Consider the following 22,500-nt stretch of genomic DNA (forward strand, 5'->3'; position numbering starts at 1 on the left):
ATTTTCACACTTTTGTGCCGATTTTCCCTGGCTAAAACCCAAATATAAAGTTTCACATGGTTCGAATACCCTATATATTAAGTTTCATGTCTATAGACCAAAACTCTAGGAGGAGTTTGGTAGGTAATTTTTTTTTTAAACAAATATATATATATATATATATGCATTCATAGATATATATAGAAAGAAGTTTGTGTTTACTATAATCTTTTTATGCAAATATTACGCAAGTAGTATATGTAGACTATCTGCAAAACTCGGCACGTTTCTACAAGGAAGGGTCGCTTTTTTGTTGATATTTTCGAAAGTCATCCCCTCTTTTCGATTGACTAGGCTTAATTTAAACCTTCGCCACTTCTGGTTTGGCGATGGATACGACGGCAAAGACGTCACATTAATTTCTTGTGTTCTTTTCCTCCTTTGCAGTATGGGTGCGAACCTGTCTGCCTACTACCGCTTTTTTTTTTTTTTTTTACTCCTTTACAGTATGGGTTCGAACCATTTTACTCCTTTGCAGTATGGGTTCGAACTTTTTTTTTTACTCCTTTGCAGTATGGGTTCGAACCATTTTACTCCTTTGCAGTATGGGTTCGAACTTTTTTTTTTTACTCCTTTGCAGTATGGGTTCGAACCTTTTTACTCCTTTGCAGTATGGGTTCGAACTTTTTTTTTTTACTCCTTTGCAGTATGGGTTCGAACTTTTTTTTTTACTCCTTTGCAGTATGGGTTCGAACCTGTCTGCCTACTACCGCTTTTTTTTTTTTTTTTTTTTTTTTTACTCCTTTGCAGTATGGGTTCGAACTTTTTTACTCCTTTGCAGTATGGGTTCGAACCTGTCTGCCTACTACCGCTTTTTTTTTTTTTTTTTTTTTTTTTTTTTTTACTCCTTTACAGTATGGGTTCGAACCATTTTACTCCTTTTCAGTATGGGTTCAAACTTTTTTTTTACTCCTTTGCAGTATGGGTTCGAACCTATCTGCCTACTACCGCTTTTTTTTTTTTTTTTTGCTCAATGCACACTATCAAACACACAGGCAACGCTGGGCACCAAGGCTAGTTTTAAATAAATAGAAAAAGGGTTTTTAATATGACTATCAATACACAAAAATAAAAAAAAATATATATATAGGAGTATAGATTAGATGTATCATGACTCGTTGGGTCACAACCACTACAACCAATTGTTCCACTTTCATTTCATGTGAAAATGAAATATATATACAAGACAAATACCCGTCCCAGTTTTTCATGAAGTTTTATGTTCCTTATAAAGATTTAAATCAAGATATAATGATACTAAACCTTGTGTCTAGAATATTTATTCCAATTTTGATTCAAATTTGATTTTGATTCTAGAAAATGTTTTAAATTTAAGGAATCTTAAGAAAAAAAATTGAAATTCAAGGAATCTTCCTTAATTGGTGTTTAATGACTATAAATCAAATTCAATACAAATCTGAAATATTTGAATTTTAAAATGGGTGTGTGTATACTCACATTATATCTCCTAAAAATAAAACCCTGAAAGAAACTGAAATTTGTCAGATATTTATTTATTAAGGTTTAATACCTATTGTTAAAATTTCACAAAACTCATAGTTATCTGAATTTTCTCAGTGGGTTTCCACTTTCTTGTTTACCCCTTTGCATAAATTAAATTAACTAAATATATCCTACATTTGTACCACTTGTACTTAGCAGCTGTGTTCTCAAATTAATAATGAATGGTTAATTTGTTTAATGAGTGAATTCTGTACACACAAATATATAAAATGTTAACATCTAGATAGCTATATTTGGAAGGCCAAAAATCTAGGAAATATGCTGGTGGCTGGAGGAGTGTTTCACCCAACTATCCAGACTCTACATCAGAAATTTTGATAGCTACAATGTGTCCAAAAAATCACTGAAGGGTTTTGAATGAAAATAGATTCTCTGCTTTTGATATCTTTCTGTAATTTTAGCACAATATGATTAGGAGATTGGGAAATTTAAAAAGTAAAAATGCAAAATTCAAACAATCTTTATTTATGAGAAATGTCTTTTAAAATGTTGCCCATTTTCAGCTTCGCATATTTGTGCTCTTTTCAAAACATTATTCATGACAGACTGCAGAATCTCTGAATTGTGATTTAACTCTCTTATTTCGTTCCTGATGTTTTCCTTCAATTCTTGCAGGGTTGGGATTTGTTAACGTGGACTCATTTTTTGTATTGTGACTTGGACTATCTCTTACATGAAAATCCCGTTGATAAACTCTTTGAATCCAAACAATTTTCCCCTGATTTTGGTAAAAGAATTTCGCAAGTTTTGTATGTTGTTAAATGCTATACTTATCCAAGTTAATTTCCAAAATATTATTTGTAAAATATCTGAAATAGAGAAAAAAATAATCATTAATGGTAAAATAATTAAGATTTTCAACAATTCAGTGACTTTTTGGACATCCTCTTGGCCTTCGGGACAAGACCAAAGTGTAGTATCTGTTCTTCAGATGCTGCACTTCTATTTCTTGTTCTCTTTCGGTGGAGGAGAAATCCTTCACGACTGAGACAATTTTTATTTTTGTACCTTTTCTCCACGTTAAAAAACGACCCTGGTGTCTAACTCTGTCCCGTGGGGAGGCATAGTAAATAGGCACTATATAATGACACCATGTATTTAGCCGACTATCCATCCCCGTCTGGAGGTGACACAAGCAGCTTGTGATAGCATGATTACAGAGTGTAATATCATTACTGCGTTGCAATACAATGGAATGGTTTTGTGATGAATTCTAATGTAGGCTATTGTCCATGTTGATTCCTTTTCCAAAGGATGTGTTCACCCACTTTGTTTAGCAGAGTTAAAGATTTTGGCAAACTGTTTGCAGTGATTTAAATCAAAACTTTGAGCTTGAGATCAATTCAAAATAGCTTGATTCACTTGATCATAGATGGAATAGAAGAGGACGCCAAAGACCAAAGCTGTGTTGAACAATTTGGATCAATCCAAAGCTTTTGATAGTCGACCATAATTTTCTGGAATCTGCTTTAGCGATCACTGGTTTTAATCCAGATTTCTGCAAGTGAGTCTCCATTCTGTATCGTTTATCAATGGTAACAGTGTGAGTCAACGGTAAGGTGTCAGTCATTCATGGTTTCACGATCGGTGTGTCAAGGTTGTCTGCTGTCATTCCTGCTTTACATCCTGGCGTCAGAGCTTTTCCTCTACAAATTAAGGGACGGGGCAGCGAGAACAGTTTTGGGCGTAATCGCTCTATCTGGCAGAAAGCTGGTTTCTGCGTTCGCCAATGCTGTTGCTATATTTTTTGATGGACCGCACTGACATTTGAATGCATAGGCATGGCACACTTGTTACAAAGAAGTTACAGTGACCGTAATGTAATAAACCACAGCAATCCCAACAGCCTACGGTTTAGTGCCTGGAACAGCAAGGTCACATTTTCAGGTATTTTTAGCTGATTGGATGACCCAGTTCGAAGCCTTGACATTTGGTTCAAATCAGACCTCCCGCTGGAAAAGAAATGGTCAAATGTGCAGTTAAAGATTGAATCACCAGTCACAATTTGGATTTGAAAGACCCTTTCCTTAAAGGGTACAGGTAAGGCATGTGCCACTTAGATTTTTCCTTTCTCCTTTCATCTTTTACCGACTGGTTGCATTACCTTTTCTCGCAGACTGCTTTTTGGTTTTCACACCCTAACTCTTCTCACTACTTTGAAAGAGGAAGGCTTTGGAATACCATATCTGACAAGTCATAGATGTGTCGAAAGATTGCATTTTCTGAGTCATTCTTTGACAGAGGATGCTCTTTTCAATTGAGAGAGCCTTTTCAGACCTCATACTAGGCCTCTGAATTTGTATCTGACCTGGTGATCGGTCCGAAATGTGCTGGCTTTATGATAAGCTGACTAGAGATGAAGTGAAGACGGATCTTTACTACCGATGCTGCAAGGGTAATGGAAGAGATACACGGGCAACAAACTTCGGCGACACAGGGAGCATGTCAGCAACGTAACAGCTTGCATTGATACCAACCATTCAGGTGTTCTAAATGAAGCACTGGCCACCCACAACATAGCCCTGTCATAGCTTAGGGAGAAAAGAATGTTTGTTTCCAGCCCTCTTAGCTGTACTGACAATGGTGGTGTGGGTTTCACATCTTCACAAGGTCTATGGGGTTGAATCAGTTTCTGATCAGTATCAGGTTGCCTATGTTAAACATCAGCTTAAAGTAAAGATCAGATGTGATTGAAGGAGATTACATCGCATAGAGTTCGGTAGGATGCTAGTGTGTAACACTAGTTTATGTATCTGTCAAGGAGCTGGATATGAGTTCATGTTCTCTGCATAGGCATGACACACACGGTCCTAGCTTTTGCAGAACTTACCCATTAAATGTAAAAGACACTTAGCTAGTGGAATAAATGACCCCCCGATCCTGTGTGTGTGTGTGTGTGTGTGTGTGTGTGTGTGCTTGACATCTTTCAAAGATACCCACTCCCGACATTTATCTTTCTCCCAGGCATTCCTAAACTGTTGTATTATATCTGGGAGGACACCACCTATGTTATATTTTTGAAATCCTACTTAGTTTCTACTCCCACATAGAAACCGATCTGCTGGTTTTCAGAGCACCCAGAAAATAGTGGACAGCCTAACACTTAGCAAAGGGTTGGATGGGCACTAATAACCTACATTTTTCCTTTATTTTTTTTTTAATATCTGTAAATGTCCCACTCCCCATGATAATTTTTTTTTGTAAATAAAAACCCTTTTAAAACAAATTGGGAATCGTCTAAGTAAGATCAAGCCACAGAATGAACGTGGTATTTTGGTAAGTGTCTAGAGTAATGTAAGCACAACAGTTTTTTTATAAAATTAGATAACCATCGACCCTGCCCCCAACCCTTACTTCCCAAAAGAGAATGATTTCGGCTTTATGCCTACTGCAACGAATAAACTTTATGGTTATTAAAAAGAAAAAGAAAAAACTTCTTGTGAATGTATATTTTTGGTTTTTGTTTAAATAAAATGAAGATAACTAACTTAGGTATATAAAACAATCTGTATGCGTCATGGATGAGATAACAAAAAAAAACATGTTTAGGCTTTGGAAAATCTGATCATACCGGTATTTCCCTTACTCAAAATTTCGTCTATTTATACACCTTTCTTTCTCTTTTACCCTGTGTGTGTGTGTGTGTGTGTGTGTGTCTGTGTGTGTGTGTGTGTGTGTGTGTGTGTGTGTGTGTGTGTGTGTGTGTAGAGAGAGAAAAGCTAAAAGAGAAGGAAAGGTGTATAAATAGACGAAATGTTGAGCAAGGGAAATACCGATATGATCAGATTTTCCAAAGCTTAAACATATGGTATTTTTGTTAAAAAAAAATCCCCCCCCCGTGTTTTTAACCTTCTAAACATATCCAGTTATGTACGTAACTCTTACACTTCAATTTTCAATTAACATACAACACTTCAAGTGCAAGTAAAGAAAAAAAAAATCCATTATTTCAATTTGCGCGGCTAACGCGATACCCCTGCTGATGATTTTTTTAAAAATGTTTTATTCTTAAAAATAAAACCGTTACCAAGACCCACGGACTGATACATTGTCGCCCGCAGAATTCCACCGTGCGAACAAGGAAAAGAAAAAAAAAACAAACACTCTTCATTGATAAGGATGTATAGCATCGAAATATATCTGATATAAACAAATAAATTTGTTTATTAAAGAAAAAACAAAACAAATGCGTTGTTTTTAGCCTTCTAAACGTATCCATTTATATACGTAATTGTTATTTCAATTTTCAATTAATATACAACGCTTCAAGTGTAGGTAAAAAAAAAATTTCTTCATATGTATATGTAAACCTAAGAAACCGTTGGATCACAATCACTATTTGTTCAACTTGGATTCCATGTGAAAATTCATGAACTAATGTTTCTTTACTTTTTATTTTTATATTTATTTATTTATTTTATTATTATTATTATTATTTTTATTATTTTTATTATTATTATTATTATTTATCTATCTATCTATCTATCTATCTATCTATCTATCTATCTATCTATCTATCTTATATTGTATAAAAGTGAGAATGTGCGTGAGAACAATTCCCAATCTATATACTCAACGAATTTTTAATTTACAGACTTGAAATTTGGTATATAGGTTATTCAGGCATGTGGAAAATTTTTTAATCCATTTTCATCCGGGAAAAAAAAAGGCTTATAAGAGGTAAAAATTGAAAAATTGGTACGTGGGAGGCCACCGGATTTTTGTTTTCAACTCTTTCACAACGTTCGTAAAACTTTATGTTAAGTATGAATTGGTTTGAAAACAATCTCTGAAAGTTATGTCAAGCTGGTGTGACGGTAAACGTACTTGATTCACTGTATTTAGATTTTGGTTTCGATCTCGGCTCGAGTGATTTTTTTTTACTTACAAGAAATAAACTGTTTAAAAAAACATAACACTCACATGCATATGTCTCTGTTTCTTTCCGTTTTTTTTCCTTCATTTTTTTTTTTAATGAATTTAACGTTACGTTTAATACCTACGGTATTTCTGTTTATAATAAATAAAATTTCTGGATTAATAAAAATATTTATGCAGATTTTATGACCGAGCAACGCCGGGAAGCTTGCTAGTATATCTAAAAAAAAAAGTGAGAATGTGTGTGTGTGTGTATGTGTGCGTGGAGATACTTCCCAACCTCTATACTCAACAAAGTTTTTCATCTATGGACTTGGAATTTGGTATATAGGATATTCAGACACGTGGAAAACTTTGTAATCGGTTTTCATCCAGAAAAAACGGCTGATAAGTGGTAAAAATTGAAAAATTAGTACGTGAGGGCATCAGAGTTTTATCTGTGTGTTAATTGTTTTGTGAATTCGCATGCGTGAATAGTTTACATGACAGATTAATTATGTTAAGAATAAATAGGTTTGAAAACACTTTTTAAAGATCATGTCAAGCTGGCCTAATGGTCATTGTACTTGACTCACTATGTTAAGGTTTTGGTTTCAATCTCAGCTCGAGTATTTTTTTTTTTTTTTACTTACAAGAAGTGAACTGTTTAGAAAAAAACATAATACTCGCATGCACATGTCTCAGTTTCTGAAACTCAGTTTTTAAAATATAATATTATGTGTATTTTATGGTCGGGCAACGCCGGGCGGCTTGCTAGCATATATATAAAAGTGAGAATGTGTGCGGCTCAGGTTTTTTTTTTTTTTTTTTTTTTTTTTTTTTTTTACTGTATTGTTTTTAAAAGAATTTAACGTTATGTTTTATACCGGGCAACGCCTGGTACATCTTCTAGTGTTATCATAAAGGGATTCTCTTCTCTAATTGCTCAGTGGCACAAAGAAATGTTAAAGAGTGTTTCAATCAACGTAGAGTGAGAGGAGTCGATGACAATACATAAATACGGGATTTAAAAAATTGGTTTCATCACTTATCAAGGCCCGGAAGCTACTCAAGGATAAGGCTTAATGGGTGTAAAGTGGTCAGTGAGACAACAGCTCAGTGATCGCTTTTTGTTGGGAATTGTGCTGAATTGAACTATTTAAGAGAACGGGATAGCAGGAACTTGTTCACATTTGCCTTAAAGACGACAATGTTGTAGTTGGCTGGGAAGCAGGCCAGTGGAACAAAGTTCCATAGGCTGGTTGCTCTCGGTAAGAACCTTTGTTCATAGTATTTGTGCTTAGATTTAAGCACTGATAGAGAGTAGGAGAAATTGATGGTAGAGGTTATAGCTCAATGAGTGCTTTTTGTAAAAGTTTGGTGGTGGAGGGACCATTGAATGAAGCCCAGATGAGCACTTGCCAGACTCGTAATGTCTCTTCTGTGGGAAAAAGTTTGCAGAGAGGGGAAAAGGTGTTGAAGTTGGTTTTGAACTCTGTCAAGGCAAGGTAGGGTGCTCAAAGCAGCTTCTCCGCAGATGTGGCAACAGTATTCCATTTTAGGGCAGAGGACTGCGTTGGAAGTGAGATATCTCCTGGAGTGACCCTGGCAACAGATTTGGTATGTCTTCCATTTCAGGTCTGGGATGAAAGTCAGTCTCATAAGCTTTTCGAAGCAGGGTGCTTCTTTTAGACGAGTCATTCATATCAGCTGTGGCTGAGTGGGGTTTAGAGCGCTGGTGGTGAAAAGATAGAAGCTTGGTTTTGGATGCGTTGAAATTAACCAACCACCTTTTACCCCATTACACTTCATGCTCAAGGTCAGAAGAGAGCAGAAAAGGTTAATTAACACCGCTATTGGATTCCTAGTAAAATTTTACTTAGAGTTGTGTTTAGTCTTGGTATAGAACTTTGTTTTTAACTTCATCCTCGAATAGAAAAACAGACACCGCACATCTACTTGAGATTTGGCTTTTAATCTATAGCAAGCCGGAGAATGAAAAGTATTTTTTAATTAAAAAAAAAAAAAAAAAAAATGAGAGAAAAGTGAACATTATCTTCTTGTTGCTTCTTCCATTTTCCAACTTTTATTTTATTGTCTTCTAGATAGACCGATCGCCATCTTTTGATGCTGATGCAATTGGCAGGTGTTATTAGTAGACATTCATTGCTATTCATGACTTTAGCTTCCGGCAGACATTCCTTCATTCTGATCAAAGACAAATTCTTCAAAACCTTTTTTTGCCAATTTCTTGTCTTTCAACTTTCGTTCTTCACCAATGGCAATTTGATGGAGTCCTTCCACTATTTTTTTTTTGTGTTTTCTTTCTTTGTCCTTCTGTTTTTTTTTTTTTAATTTTTTCTCAGATAATGTCTATTTTTCAGCTAATGTCGTTTCTTCTCCATCTAATGTCCATTTCTTCGTCTCTTTCCAATTTTATGTCTTTTATCCGTTTCCTTCTTGTATAATGCCATTTCTTCGCTTCTTTCTCATTAAATGTCATTTCCTTATCTCGATTTTTTATTAATCTACCTTTTCTTCATTTTTTTCCGTCTTATATACTGGGTGCCTAAAAATTCACTGAAGAGTTTGAACTTAAATAGATTCCTTACTTTTTATGATATCTTTCTGTAATTTAAATACAATCTGAATAAGACATTGGGAAAGTAAAACAAAAAACAACACAAATCCCCCCCCCCAATTCAATTTTTATTTATGAAAAATAATGTCTTTTAAATGTTGCCCATTTTCATCTTAGCATATTTGTACACTTTCCAAGACATTATTCATGACAGATTGCAGAATCTCTGGATTGCGATTTAACTCGGTTATTTCAATCCGCGAGCTGGCAGACCTCGGAACATCAAACCCCAAACCCTACAAGAATTGAAGGAAAACATCAGGAACGAAATAAAGGAGTTAAATCGCAATCCAGAGATTCTGCAATCTGTCATGAATAATGTTTTGGGAAGAGTACAAATATGCAAAGCTGAAAATGGGCAACATTTAAAAGACATTATTTTTCATAATAAATTTTTCATAATAAAAAATAAAGATTGTTTGAATTTTGCCTTTAGAAAAATCTCAATGTCTTAGTAAGATTGTGTTAAAATTAGAGAAAGGTCTAAGCAAAAATAAAGAATCTATTTGAATTCAAAACCCTTCAGTGACTTTTTAGACACCCTATACTTATTTCTCATTTGCTATAATTCTTTTTTTTTTCTTTTTTTAATCTCGTTTCATCTTTATATTTCTAATGTCTGTTTTTTATTTTTCTCATCCGATGTAATTCTTGTCGTTCCTACATTTGATCATTGTACTTCTTTCTTTCGTATCAGACGTTATTCTTTTCTTTCCTTTTTTTCGTCCATCATATAAATATTTTTCCATTTCTTATTTAAAGTTCTTCTGTATTTTTTTTTTCTTGGTTTTTCTACTTTTCTACTCTGCCCTCCCCCTCTCTCTCTCTCATATATATTAACGTGCACTTTTACCTGTACGTTTTCTTTTAAGATTACCATGTAGTAATAGTAGTAGTTACTGCAGTCCTCAAATTAAAACCCAAGCAGTTAGTATCTTTTCAAAAGTCGTATTTCATTCTAAAACGATGACAAAGAAAATCTAAATCCGAGGAATGTCTACAAAATAGTTTCAGTCTAATATATATTAGAGTCCTAATGATGAGGGGTAGGGCCTCGAAACACGCGTGTACGTAGATTACTGTTTTTAAAAGTAATAAATAAATAAATATGTCCAAATAAAAAGAAGGCGACTTTCTAAGAAAACACTGGATCTCCAAGGTGGAGGCAGTAACATTAATATCGTTTAAAAAATCAACAAAACTACGTATATATATATATATATATATATATATATATATATATATATATATATATGTATATATATATATATATATATATATATATATATATATATATATATAGTTTTGTTGATTTTTTAAACGAAAAGATATATATATATATATATATATCTTTGGAAATATTCTTTATTCACTTATATTTCCTTTTTATATATACTAATCTTTATTTAAGAAGCTCAATGTAATTACAGAGCATATAATGAATGAATGACAAAAGTCTATATTTCAAATTTCATGATGTTGACCATCTTACAATTTATTTTTTTAAATTCTGTTGACGCTTACAATTCTTGACAGTATCTGTTTCGTAGCACAAAATCAATCACTTAATTATTATAGCAATCAGTGAATCTATTTTGCCCTAAACTCCTCAGAAGAAATAGCAACAATCAATCCATCAAAAGGAAATAAAATGCGTTTTTAGGACATGATTAAAAAATCCGAAAATTGGAAGAGAAGCTACAAATAACTAAGTTTGCAGCTTTTCTTCCAATTTTCGGATTTTTAATCATGTCCAAATGCATTTCATCACGATTCTATAATAATATATACGATAACGAAATCATGACTTTATAATAATATAAACGAAATCTGGACAAATTAAAATATCATATTTAAGCGCATTTTACGCCCGAGCAAAACCTGACTCGCCCGCTAGTGTATGTATAGGTCTCTGGACCAGTAAGTCCAGCTTTCATTGCAGATCCCCAGAGCATCAAGAACTGTGGGATCTGAATTGATCAGCTCCACCATCTCCCTGCTGTCATGACAGCATCTATCTTTCTCATCTTCTCTGAGCACCCTTGGGACAAACTTTGAGAAAATCTTCCATATCTTCAGTTCCTCATAAATAATTTTGTGTACAGTTCCCACACTGACATCAAACTGTGTACTTATTGTCTCTATACACACACACGACTGTCCTTTTGGTCAGTCAACACTGATGTTTTGATTTCCTTACTCCTCCCACCATCCCTCAAAGACTCCCTGCCTTCTTTCACTCTCTTATGCTACTCAAATAATGGTGCTCAATTTATGCAGGATGGTCCAAAAGCAGTCTGAAGCATTCCATATGTTTCTGTGGCATTTTTCCAAGTTTAAAACAGAATTTTGTTGCATATCGTTCGTCTAAAGTGTCCTCACGTCCACATTGCATTTTTTAACTTCACCAGCTTTGTCAATAAGGCTTTAGTAAGGTGTATTTCAATTCCTGCTGCAGCTATTCAGTATAACCTGAAATCATAAAAATTGGTCAGTCATCTCATAAGATGCACAGCAATAACATACTGAATTTTCAAGAGTGTACGATAATTTTAAATGTCTGTACAAAAAGTCTGGAAACTTTTGAAGACTTCTCGTACTTATATAGTTGTATATTTTTCTTTTGAAAAAAAAAAAATAATTGTAAAAAAAAAAAATAATTGTAAAAAAAAAAAATAATTGTAAAAAAAAAATAATTGTAAAAAAAAAAAATAATTGTAAAAAAAATAATTGTAAAAAAAAAATAATAATTGTAAAAAAAAATAATTGTAAAAAAAAATAATTGTAAAAAAAAATAATTGTAAAAAAAAAAAAATAATAATTGTAAAAAAAAATAATTGTAAAAAAAAAAATAATTGTAAAAAAAAATAATTGTAAAAAAAAAAAATAATTGTAAAAAAAAAATAATTGTAAAAAAAAAAAATAATTGTAAAAAAAAAAAATTGTAAAAAAAAATAATTGTAAAAAAAAAAAAAAAATAATTGTAAAAAAAAATAATTGTAAAAAAAAAATAATAATTGTAAAAAAAAATAATTGTAAAAAAAAAAACAAAAAAAATTGTAAAAAAAAAAACAAAAAAAACGAAAGTATTTATTTTGCTTGATGTATTGCGCCAGGCGCGGCCCACCTATCCTCTGCTGCTTAATACAGCACACGATTTCATAATGAAGTCTACTTTGTTTTAGGGTATGTGTGGTAGTGTTATGGTTGTGCTTACTAAGGAAAAGACAGAGGATTCATTTCGTATATAAGATGATATAAGTAGATAAATTATAAAAGGAGTCGGTCCTGGATATGACCTTAAACTATATCCAGTGGTGAGGCCCCAGCTTGCGGGCTTTGGGGAATGTGGAGCCACCCTTTAATTGCCATCGCTCCCAGGTCCACTCTGACCGAAGTGGTTGTACCTGTTAGGGTCCCAACTATGGGTTAAATAGAAACTGACTTGAAAACAACAATCTTTGGATTCGGCATTAAATAACCTGAAAAGGGTCGATATGTCGTAAAACAAAAACAACCACCCAACCATAAAAGGAGAAGAATTTTTTTGATGCTGACATTCGTTAAATAACTGAAACGTTTTGGGTGGAACTGAGAATAAGTCTACACAGGATTACGTGAGGAATGGAATCTTCTAAGTTAACAAATATTTTTTAGGAATTTGAAAAATACCATTTAGACTGAAACTTTTTGCAATTTATGCTAATTTGGTTGATTTTTTTTTTTCATTCAAATTTGCAATGTTTCGTTTTTTGTTTTATTTTTCCTTTAAAATATTTAAAACTGTTGAGGTTGGTAGGTCTTATACAGGATTTAATTCTTGTGAAGAGGAAATCATGATGAGACTTGACATATATTGCTTGTGAACATGTTCCGTCTGTCTGCTTCCCACCTGACTACAACTTGGATGTGTTCAAGTCCAACGTTAACAAATTCCTAATGAACCACCCCCTTAAGTAAACACTTCATCAAATCTCCACACTAACGTAATGTACTTGCAATAACCCTTATCCCTGAGTGGCTTCCGGACCTTGATAAGTAATGACCACCGTGTAAAAAAAAAAAAAAGAAAAAAAAAAGGCACATCTCGTATACATATATGGTTATGCATGTGTACACGCACACGTCTTTTTGTTTTGTTTGTTTCATTTTACTTCAGTCGAAGTTCTCAGAAATCAAGGGGGCCCCCTTCCTGGGGTCTAACACTTGATCTCTATATGAGATACATAGATAGTTGAATGTTCTATTAAATTTCCTATTTACATCTCAAACACTGACTTATTAAAGAAGTTAAGAACGTAATTTTCCTATCCCCAATCGACCATTTAAGTATGTTCTAGTATACATGCCTTGTTGTCTCTTCGTCTAACTGGATACCAGAACAAGAATTCATCTAGTCTGGTGGAATATCCACCTTTGTGCTGTTACTTGACGTTACATCACTTGGAGAAAATGTACCATTCCCCATAAAAGCCAATGTGGGTTAGCCATACCTGGGTGATCTTATTTGGTCGCGAATACTATGTAGTTTCGAATATTCAATCAGGGTTTATTTGTAGAGAAAATTATCTAATTGCCAGCTTGTCCTGACAAATCCCTGCACAGAGAGATCTTAGACACTCGAGGATAGTGTTTAGTATGCATTCAAGTTCTTTCCAGTAGGCATTTAAGTTCTAGAGAGTTGCCGTTCATATCAAGTAAGATGCAGTGGTCTTCCTTACTAGAGAGCTCAAACGACATAAAATGACCACAAAAAGGAATGGATTATTTGGTTCTTTGTTTAATTTAAATAAATAAGATATCTACATACAAGGTTTTCCTGAAAACCCCCTGTACAGAGAGACCTTACCCACTCGAGAATAGTGTCTAGCAGGCATTCGTTCTTTCCTAATAATATGCATGTGTGTGTGTGTGCATGTGTAATGTGTGGATATATATATAGTAAGTTATGAAAATACATATGGCAATTAAGCTACACAAAATTTTCCGCATTTCATAATCGTGATACGGCTATTGATTGATGAATCTTAATGAGGCTGCAACGAGGAAATTTCTGTGTAGCTTAATTGCCATATGTATTTTCTTAACTTACTACCTAGCCGTATTCACGTGTTGAGTACTGTTGAAGTAAATGCTAAAAATTGTTAAGTAAAACACTATCTGCTTATGAAAATTTTATGTCCTTATAAAATCTCCTTATGAAAATGTTGTGTCCTTATAAAATCTCCTTATGAAATTTTGTGTCCTTATAAAATCTCCTTATGAAAATTTTATGTTCTTATAAAACCTCCTTATGAAAATGTATGTCCTTATAAAATCTCCTTATGAAAATGTTGTGTCCTTATAAAATCTCCTTATGAAAATGTTGTGTCCTTATAAAATCTCCTTATGAAAATGTATGTCCTTATAAAATCTCCTTATGAAAATGTATGTCCTTATAAAATCTCCTTATGAAATTTTGTGTCCTTATAAAATCTCCTTATGAAAATGTTGTGTCCTTATAAAATCTCCTTATGAAATTTTGTGTCCTTATAAAATCTCCTTATGAAAATTTTATGTTCTTATAAAACCTCCTTATGAAAATGTATGTCCTTATAAAATCTCCTTATGAAAATGTTGTGTCCTTATAAAATCTCCTTATGAAAATGTATGTCCTTATAAAATCTCCTTATGAAAATGTATGTCCTTATAAAATCTCCTTATGAAATTTTGTGTCCTTATAAAATCTCCTTATGAAAATGTTGTGTCCTTATAAAATCTCCTTATGAAATTTTGTGTCCTTATAAAATCTCCTTATGAAAATGTATGTCCTTATAAAATCTCCTTATGAAATTTTGTGTCCTTATAAAATCTCCTTATGAAAATTTTATGTTCTTATAAAACCTCCTTATGAAAATGTATGTCCTTATAAAATCTCCTTATGAAAATGTTGTGTCCTTATAAAATCTCCTTATGAAATTTTGTGTCCTTATAAAATCTCCTTATGAAAATTTTATGTTCTTATAAAACCTCCTTATGAAAATGTATGTCCTTATAAAATCTCCTTATGAAAATGTTGTGTCCTTATAAAATCTCCTTATGAAATTTTGTGTCCTTATAAAATCTCCTTATGAAAATTTTATGTCCTTATAAAACCTCCTTATGAAAATGTATGTCCTTATAAAATCTCCTTATGAAAATGTTGTGTCCTTATAAAATCTCCTTATGAAAATGTATGTCCTTATAAAATCTCCTTATGAAAATGTATGTCCTTATAAAATCTCCTTATGAAATTTTGTGTCCTTATAAAATCTCCTTATGAAAATGTTGTGTCCTTATAAAATCTCCTTATGAAATTTTGTGTCCTTATAAAATCTCCTTATGAAAATTTTATGTTCTTATAAAACCTCCTTATGAAAATGTATGTCCTTATAAAATCTCCTTATGAAAATGTTGTGTCCTTATAAAATCTCCTTATGAAATTTTGTGTCCTTATAAAATCTCCTTATGAAAATTTTATGTTCTTATAAAACCTCCTTATGAAAATGTATGTCCTTATAAAATCTCCTTATGAAAATGTTGTGTCCTTATAAAATCTCCTTATGAAATTTTGTGTCCTTATAAAATCTCCTTATGAAAATTTTATGTTCTTATAAAACCTCCTTATGAAAATGTATGTCCTTATAAAATCTCCTTATGAAAATGTTGTGTCCTTATAAAATCTCCTTATGAAATTTTGTGTCCTTATAAAATCTCCTTATGAAAATTTTATGTCCTTATAAAACCTCCTTATGAAAATGTATGTCCTTATAAAATCTCCTTATGAAAATGTTGTGTCCTTATAAAATCTCCTTATGAAATTTTGTGTCCTTATAAAATCTCCTTATGAAAATGTTGTGTCCTTATAAAATCTCCTTATGAAATTTTGTGTCCTTATAAAATCTCCTTATGAAAATGTTGTGTCCTTATAAAATCTCCTTATGAAATTTTGTGTCCTTATAAAATCTCCTTATGAAAATTTTATGTCCTTATAAAACCTCCTTATGAAAATGTATGTCCTTATAAAATCTCCTTATGAAAATGTTGTGTCCTTATAAAATCTCCTTATGAAATTTTGTGTCCTTATAAAATCTCCTTATGAAAATGTTGTGTCCTTATAAAATCTCCTTATGAAAATGTTGTGTCCTTATAAAATCTCCCTATGAAAATGTTGTGTCCTTATAAAATCTCCTTATGAAAATTTTGTGCCGATACATGTTCTTGGGTTAGTATATGTAGAAAAGTTAAATAAGGACCTGACCAGAGATTGGTTATTTTGGAAGTCTTTTTTTTTCTAAAGGCCGTCTAACATAAGCCAACATGTAAAACCGATGGTGAAATGATGATGATGATGATGATGATCTGGATGAAAATCCAAGGATCCAGGTTAAATTCTGCAAGAGCAGAATTTAACCCGGATCCTCAGGATTTTCCGTCAATCATGGCTCGGGCTCGATCGGCAGTCACTGGGTTAGGCCAAGTGTTGTTCAAATGTTGAAACGGTAATCGACATAAATTGTTTATAAGAGTTAATGTTCTTTGTTTATCATATTAGAAAATAGTTCAGTGATAAAAGTTTGGAATTATTTCAATTGATGAGTTGTTTTAAATGAACAGACAGCATTAAGGGATTCAAGGCTTTCAAGAAGTCATTATGTGTGTGTGTCGTACTTTCCAAGTGTGAGTATGCAAGTGACAGTGTATGATTACGTGAGTTGAGGATGGTGGTGATTAAGATGACCTAGCACTATCTGAATTTTTGCTCTTAACTTTTTATTGAAAGAAAATCTGGCCCTTTTAAACGGTTTTGACAGCTCCCACAGAGACCAATTCGAATAAATTCAGAAAGTTCTCTGATTGGCCAAAATATAATTATTTGCTTACATTAATTCAGGCCTGCACGAATTCGGTGCGCAGAAACGAGTTTACACATTTTAATTTTGGACACCGAAGGTTAAACTTTAGTGCTGCAATGACAATAAGTAGAAGCAGAAAACGATGGACCCATATTAATAAAGAACATATTGAATATTTCCTTACCTATATATATAAAATGAACTCATTTTTCCCCCTCTGATTTTGATCTTAGTAGGATTAAAAATCAAGACATTTCATGCAAATGTAATACGCACAAACTGCAGCACAATATCTGAGGTGTGTTATAGGCCTATTACCTATTCACTTCCTCGATAATCGTAGATTCCTATATTCTATCTGCTGAGATTTCACTGCCAAAATCGGTTAAGATCAATGGAAGTGGTAAAATCTTTTCTTTCTAATAAATTCCTCCTTCCCCCGCCACCACTGAACACCATTGTGGGATCGTCCGCAAGAGACAGTTATGAAGGAATACCAGTTTCGGTTTTCTTTACTTCGTAGTTTCTTAAAAAACTGGAATGGAATTTTAATTCTACTGGGTGAAACGCACCATGGAGTAAACCGAATCGAAGGGTTATTTATGCCATTTTTTTTTTCGCTTTTCGTTTTTCCCTGTGCTTTTTTTTTGTTTTTGTTTTTCTGAACACGTCCATCATTTTTTCCCTGAATTATGTTTTTTCTGATTTCTTTTTTATAGAAGTTTTACGTTTGTTCGCTGGGTTTTTTTTTTTTTTGGTTTTGCCGATTTTTTTTGTTTTTATTTTTATATTTAAACAGGTTTATTACTTCGCTTATCTTTACTTTACCCCCCCCCCCTACACACACACCTCCAAACAACCGGGCAACGTCGAGTACCCCCGCTAGTAAATAATAAATTTGAATAAGAAAATAAATAAATAAATAAATAAATAAAAATAAAGCATAGATACCCCCCCCGAAAAAAAGAAAAACGCTTGATGAGTGTAGAAACTCCCAAAAAGGTTCCGAAAGAACAGAGGCAGGTCACATGTTAAGATGATTTTTGTGGAGTGATGGTCGCATAAAGCTTTGTCTCTCCACTTTTGTAAATAAATAAATAAAAATAAATAAAATGTCTCATTGGTTTGAGTAAAAGCATCCGTTAAGTTAAATGTAGATTTGACAAATTGCTGTTTCTGATCTGAGACTAAATTTATATAACATTGTCGTGTCCCCCCCCCCCGTTTACAATCAGAGTTGCAGAATCGGAAAGTATTAATTTTGACTCCGACAATTCGAAAATATCCGACTCTGATTCCAACTCCGAATCTGACTCCTTATTGTGAAGTTTTCTAATATTCAGTTTCTCTCGATTCTTTGGATATTTAAAAAAAAAAGTCGCTGACTCTTCAATTCTTATATAAGTTCGACTTTTGAATCCTTTCAAAACCTTTGATTCTGCAACCATGTTTACAACTCAGAAAAAAAAAAAATAACGGTGCTAATCTTTTCACAGCTTCAGCACATGTAGTCGAGATGGACACAATTTGATCTCTCTACACACACAACACTCTTTTCGATTACCAATCAGATGTCATAGAGGCGTCAGTATCAGAAGCAGCTGATCACGCCGTATAAAACAGGTGCATTTTTAATATTCACCAATCAGTTTGGGGTTTGCTCCACCATTGTTGCCTGGCAAGACGTCGATTCAGCAGCAATAGCAGCAGCCTTTTCCCCGCAGACTTGCCGGTGGATAACTTGTTAAATCGACTATCAGCCTTCGTCCCAGATTCTCTATCAGATGATATGACTTCATTACTATGACGATAATGGCTGAGTGCCAGTAATAGCAGCCAACCACCTCAATTCACCATGACTACGACGATTGTCAGCAACAATAGTAGATAGGATTCATTCCTTCCCCAACTAGCAGCACCTCTCTCCTGCCCACTATCATCAGCTTTCAGTTTCTGTCTATGACTAGCAGGAGTTCTTGATCTTGCCTGTAGCGACATCATCATCATCTACTAACAGCTATGTCCACTACAATAAGCAGCAGCGTTCCTACCCACTATGACTAGCAGCAATTTCCGATCCTGTCTGCAACAACAGCATCATCAGTGACTTCAACGACCTTTCTGAAATAAAAAAAAATTTAAAAAAATAAAAATCTGCTAATTTTATTGAACACCATATCGATTTATTCCTCAGCCATTCCTTCCACAGATATCCGGTCTTCACTAAACTTCCATCTTGGTTTTACAGTCAAATGAAACTGTTACAACAGCAACGAAAGGGAGATCACTCTTACACAAGAATATAACTCTTTATCTAAAGACAAGGGGAGACAACTTCCCTTAGTTGTTGCCATCTTCATTGCACACCTCCTCTGTTTTTCTTTACTTGTCATAAAAAATGTGATAAACTGAACGGCTGGCAATCATCATCGTTCTTATCACCGGTCCTGTTACATTAATAAAGAAGTTAAGATTTTTTTTTGTTTTGTTCGTAAACAAATCATAAGTTTGAAAGAAACAACAATAGCTAACATTCCGCATATCCCTGCATTGACTTTTGTTTTTCTTTTTTTTGAAGTTGATGTCACATTTGTGGAATCGGAAAGTATAATGTATGACTCTGGCTCTTAGGATTCTCAAAAATTCTTACTCCGACTCTGATACTCCCCAAAATTACAACTCCATCTTCTTATCGTAAAGCCTTCCGGCACTAAGAGCGAAGAAGGAACAGAGTGTAATTCGCGAAATTTAGCCTGAAAACGGCGAGTGGTTCTAAAACTGGTGATCGATTTAGTATAACGTTGCATTAGAAACTGAGCACCCCCCTTACAAATATTTAAATATTGACTTTTTTCATTTTTATTTTGATAATCTGGTAGCTTAATGTCCATCTATAATATAAATCTCACCTACCTGTTTAAATGTATGTATTTATGTATGTCTAAAACTTTCGACAGAGGCGACGGATTTTCACAATATCTGTATCATTTTGAAGTACGACCTTTCGGACAACAAATATCGAAAAATTGGCCAAATCTTCGCCAATATTTTCGAAAGTCATCCTCTGTTTTCGATTGACTAGCCTTAATTCAAACTTACCTCACTTCCGGTTTTGCAATGAATGCAACGGTAAAGACTTCATGTTTTTTTTTTCATGTTTTTTTCCTCCTTCGCGGTACGGGTTCAAGCCTGCCTGCCTACTACCACTTTTTTTTTGCTCAACACACACCTCCAAACACCCGGGCAATGCCAGCCACCCAGGCTAGTCTATAATATAAATCTCACCTGTCTGTTAAAATGTATGTATGTATGTATGTATGTATGTATGTATGTATGTCTGCCTAAAACTTTTGAAAAAGTTGACAGATTTTCACAAGAACGATATCATTTTGAAGCCCCACGCTTTGGACAACAAATATCGAAAAATTGTCCAAAAACATTAATTCCTTACCCTCAACTGGACACATTTTACAGGGAGGGATCACTTTTTTCGCCGATATTTTCGAAAGTCATCCCCTCTATTCGATTGTCTAGCCTTAATTTAAACATACGTCGCTTCCGGTTTGGCGATGAGCGCAACAACAAAACGTCAATTTTTTTTTCTGCCTGCCTACTACCACTTTTTTTTGTTGCCCAACACACACCTCCAAACACCGGGCAACGCCGGGCACCCAGGCTAGTTCGATAATAATCCGCTGAAAAAATTGACAAAGAGAGACGAAACTAAAAAAAAATATAGTGCGGGGTGGCGTCACGTGAACCAATCTCTGTCCCCTCTCCACTATTAGCCTTCCAATATTCAGATGCTCTGCTGAAGTTCTAGAGATTAGAAAATCCGACTCTTGATTCCTAACATTCTTACGAGTCCAACTCTGACTCTTTATAAAACCCCCGACTCTGACTCCACAAACCTGGTTGACGTTTTTGTTGACATCCAAACTGTTTTCCGAACAAGTTCCATCGCAACCGTGAACTAATCATCGCTACACTTCCCATCAAGTGTTTCTCACTTTTTCTTCTTTTTTCTTTTTCAGTTGTTGATTGCTATGATGATATGCTTATAAAATACAGAGCCAGCCAAGATGACGTAAGTAAATTTATATATTTAATACCGTTGTACCTTTAACGTACGTACGTGTGTCACGGTTTGCAGATTCCAAATTATTCGATCGGGAGATCCTATTTATTAAAAAGGAGGATAGAAAGTGATAACGAAGTACGAACATTAAATTAGCGTATCTATATACTAATTGAATCTTCGAACTAGGTTATCACCAGAGACGCAATGTAAAAAATAAATAAATAAATGAATAAAACGATGTCGTTTTGGGCCATACGTGAAACTAAAATATACCTTCTTGGTTTTCCGGATAGAATTCAAGAGTAGTATCTGGTCTGTCTAAATATGGTATAATAAAATCGTGGGGTTTCCATTCGCACTGGGTATCCATACAATGGAAATATGTCACAGATTCCTATAAGGATATTGGAGATAAACCTTAATAACCAAATATATTATGACACTACATTAACTAGATTACTTAGATAAATACGTTTACAGTTTTAATAAAAGGGCTACAGTAATATCGTGGGGTCTCCATTCACACTGAACGTCCACAGAATTTCCAGTAGCAATGTATCATATATGAAAGCTGCCACTGTGGAATATCTATAGGTCTCACTGGTATCTATTATTATACTAAAGCCGAGCTAATCAACGTTTGTTTTCTTACGTTTTTTTTTTCTAATATTTTAATCACACAAAATCTAATATATATCTGTCTGTCTGTCTGTCTGTCTGTCTGCCTCCATATTTTCAAACTCTATCTTCCCCAAAACTAAAAATCACGGAGCGGCGCTAAGGGCCTCCAACGGTTCGATTTTTTATAGACCGTTCTTTTATGGGTCTTAAGCCATTTGAAATATTTTTAAGGGGTCAAAAATAGGTAAAAATTAAAAAAAAAAAAAAAAGTCGTTATATATTTTATACATTCATCTTAGTTTATTTATAATTTAACATTTTTAATCAGTTCATATGCGTGTTACATTGGTACAGTAGTAACGTCACCAGTTTTGAATTCTACAGTTTCGGTTTCGATTCTAACTGATAGCACCCAAATACATTTTTATAGTTAAATCACGACTCTATAATAATATATACGAAATCTGTACAAATTAACATATCATATCGTATCTTACGCCCGGGGAAAGCCCCCCCCCCTTGCTAGTACATGTTAAAATATTCCTTAGTTTTTAGGTTGAAGTTATTTTTTTTTTTAGTTCATTAGTTCTAATTTGCTGTAATTTGCAATTAACTCACAAGCCGACTTATCTCTTAACACGTTTTTGTCTATCACTCTCTTAGTATATGACATGTGGCTCCCCCCTCTTATCTTGAACATGCAGCTGCTGCTGATGGACAATGGCTCGGTCTTAAACATGCGGACCTTGTTTTGTCATTCACATCTCTGTCGCCACTCTTAAATTGATGAACCCATCTCCTAACTGTGCTGACATCGACTGCATTGGTTTCGTAAAGGTTCAACAGGCGCCAGTGAATGTTGA

The 22,500-nt window shown here is 33.8% G+C and overlaps 1 protein-coding gene across 2 annotated transcripts in view; it reads left to right on the plus strand.

Moving 5' to 3' along the window:
• The window catches only part of LOC145245886 (shootin-1-like), a 201,293-nt gene that overhangs the window by 58,529 nt on the left and 120,264 nt on the right, over positions 1-22,500 (plus strand). For both annotated transcript variants that reach the window (XM_080107611.1, XM_080107612.1), the window contains exon 2: positions 20,970-21,022. In XM_080107611.1, the coding sequence (XP_079963737.1) occupies positions 20,970-21,022 (53 nt within the window). The remainder of the gene's footprint in view (positions 1-20,969; positions 21,023-22,500) is intronic.

Source organism: Euprymna scolopes, chromosome 23 (genome assembly GCF_053919585.1).
Source record: "Euprymna scolopes isolate OS-2025 chromosome 23, ASM5391958v1, whole genome shotgun sequence".
In the NCBI taxonomy this organism is placed as follows: Eukaryota; Metazoa; Mollusca; class Cephalopoda; order Sepiida; family Sepiolidae; genus Euprymna; species Euprymna scolopes.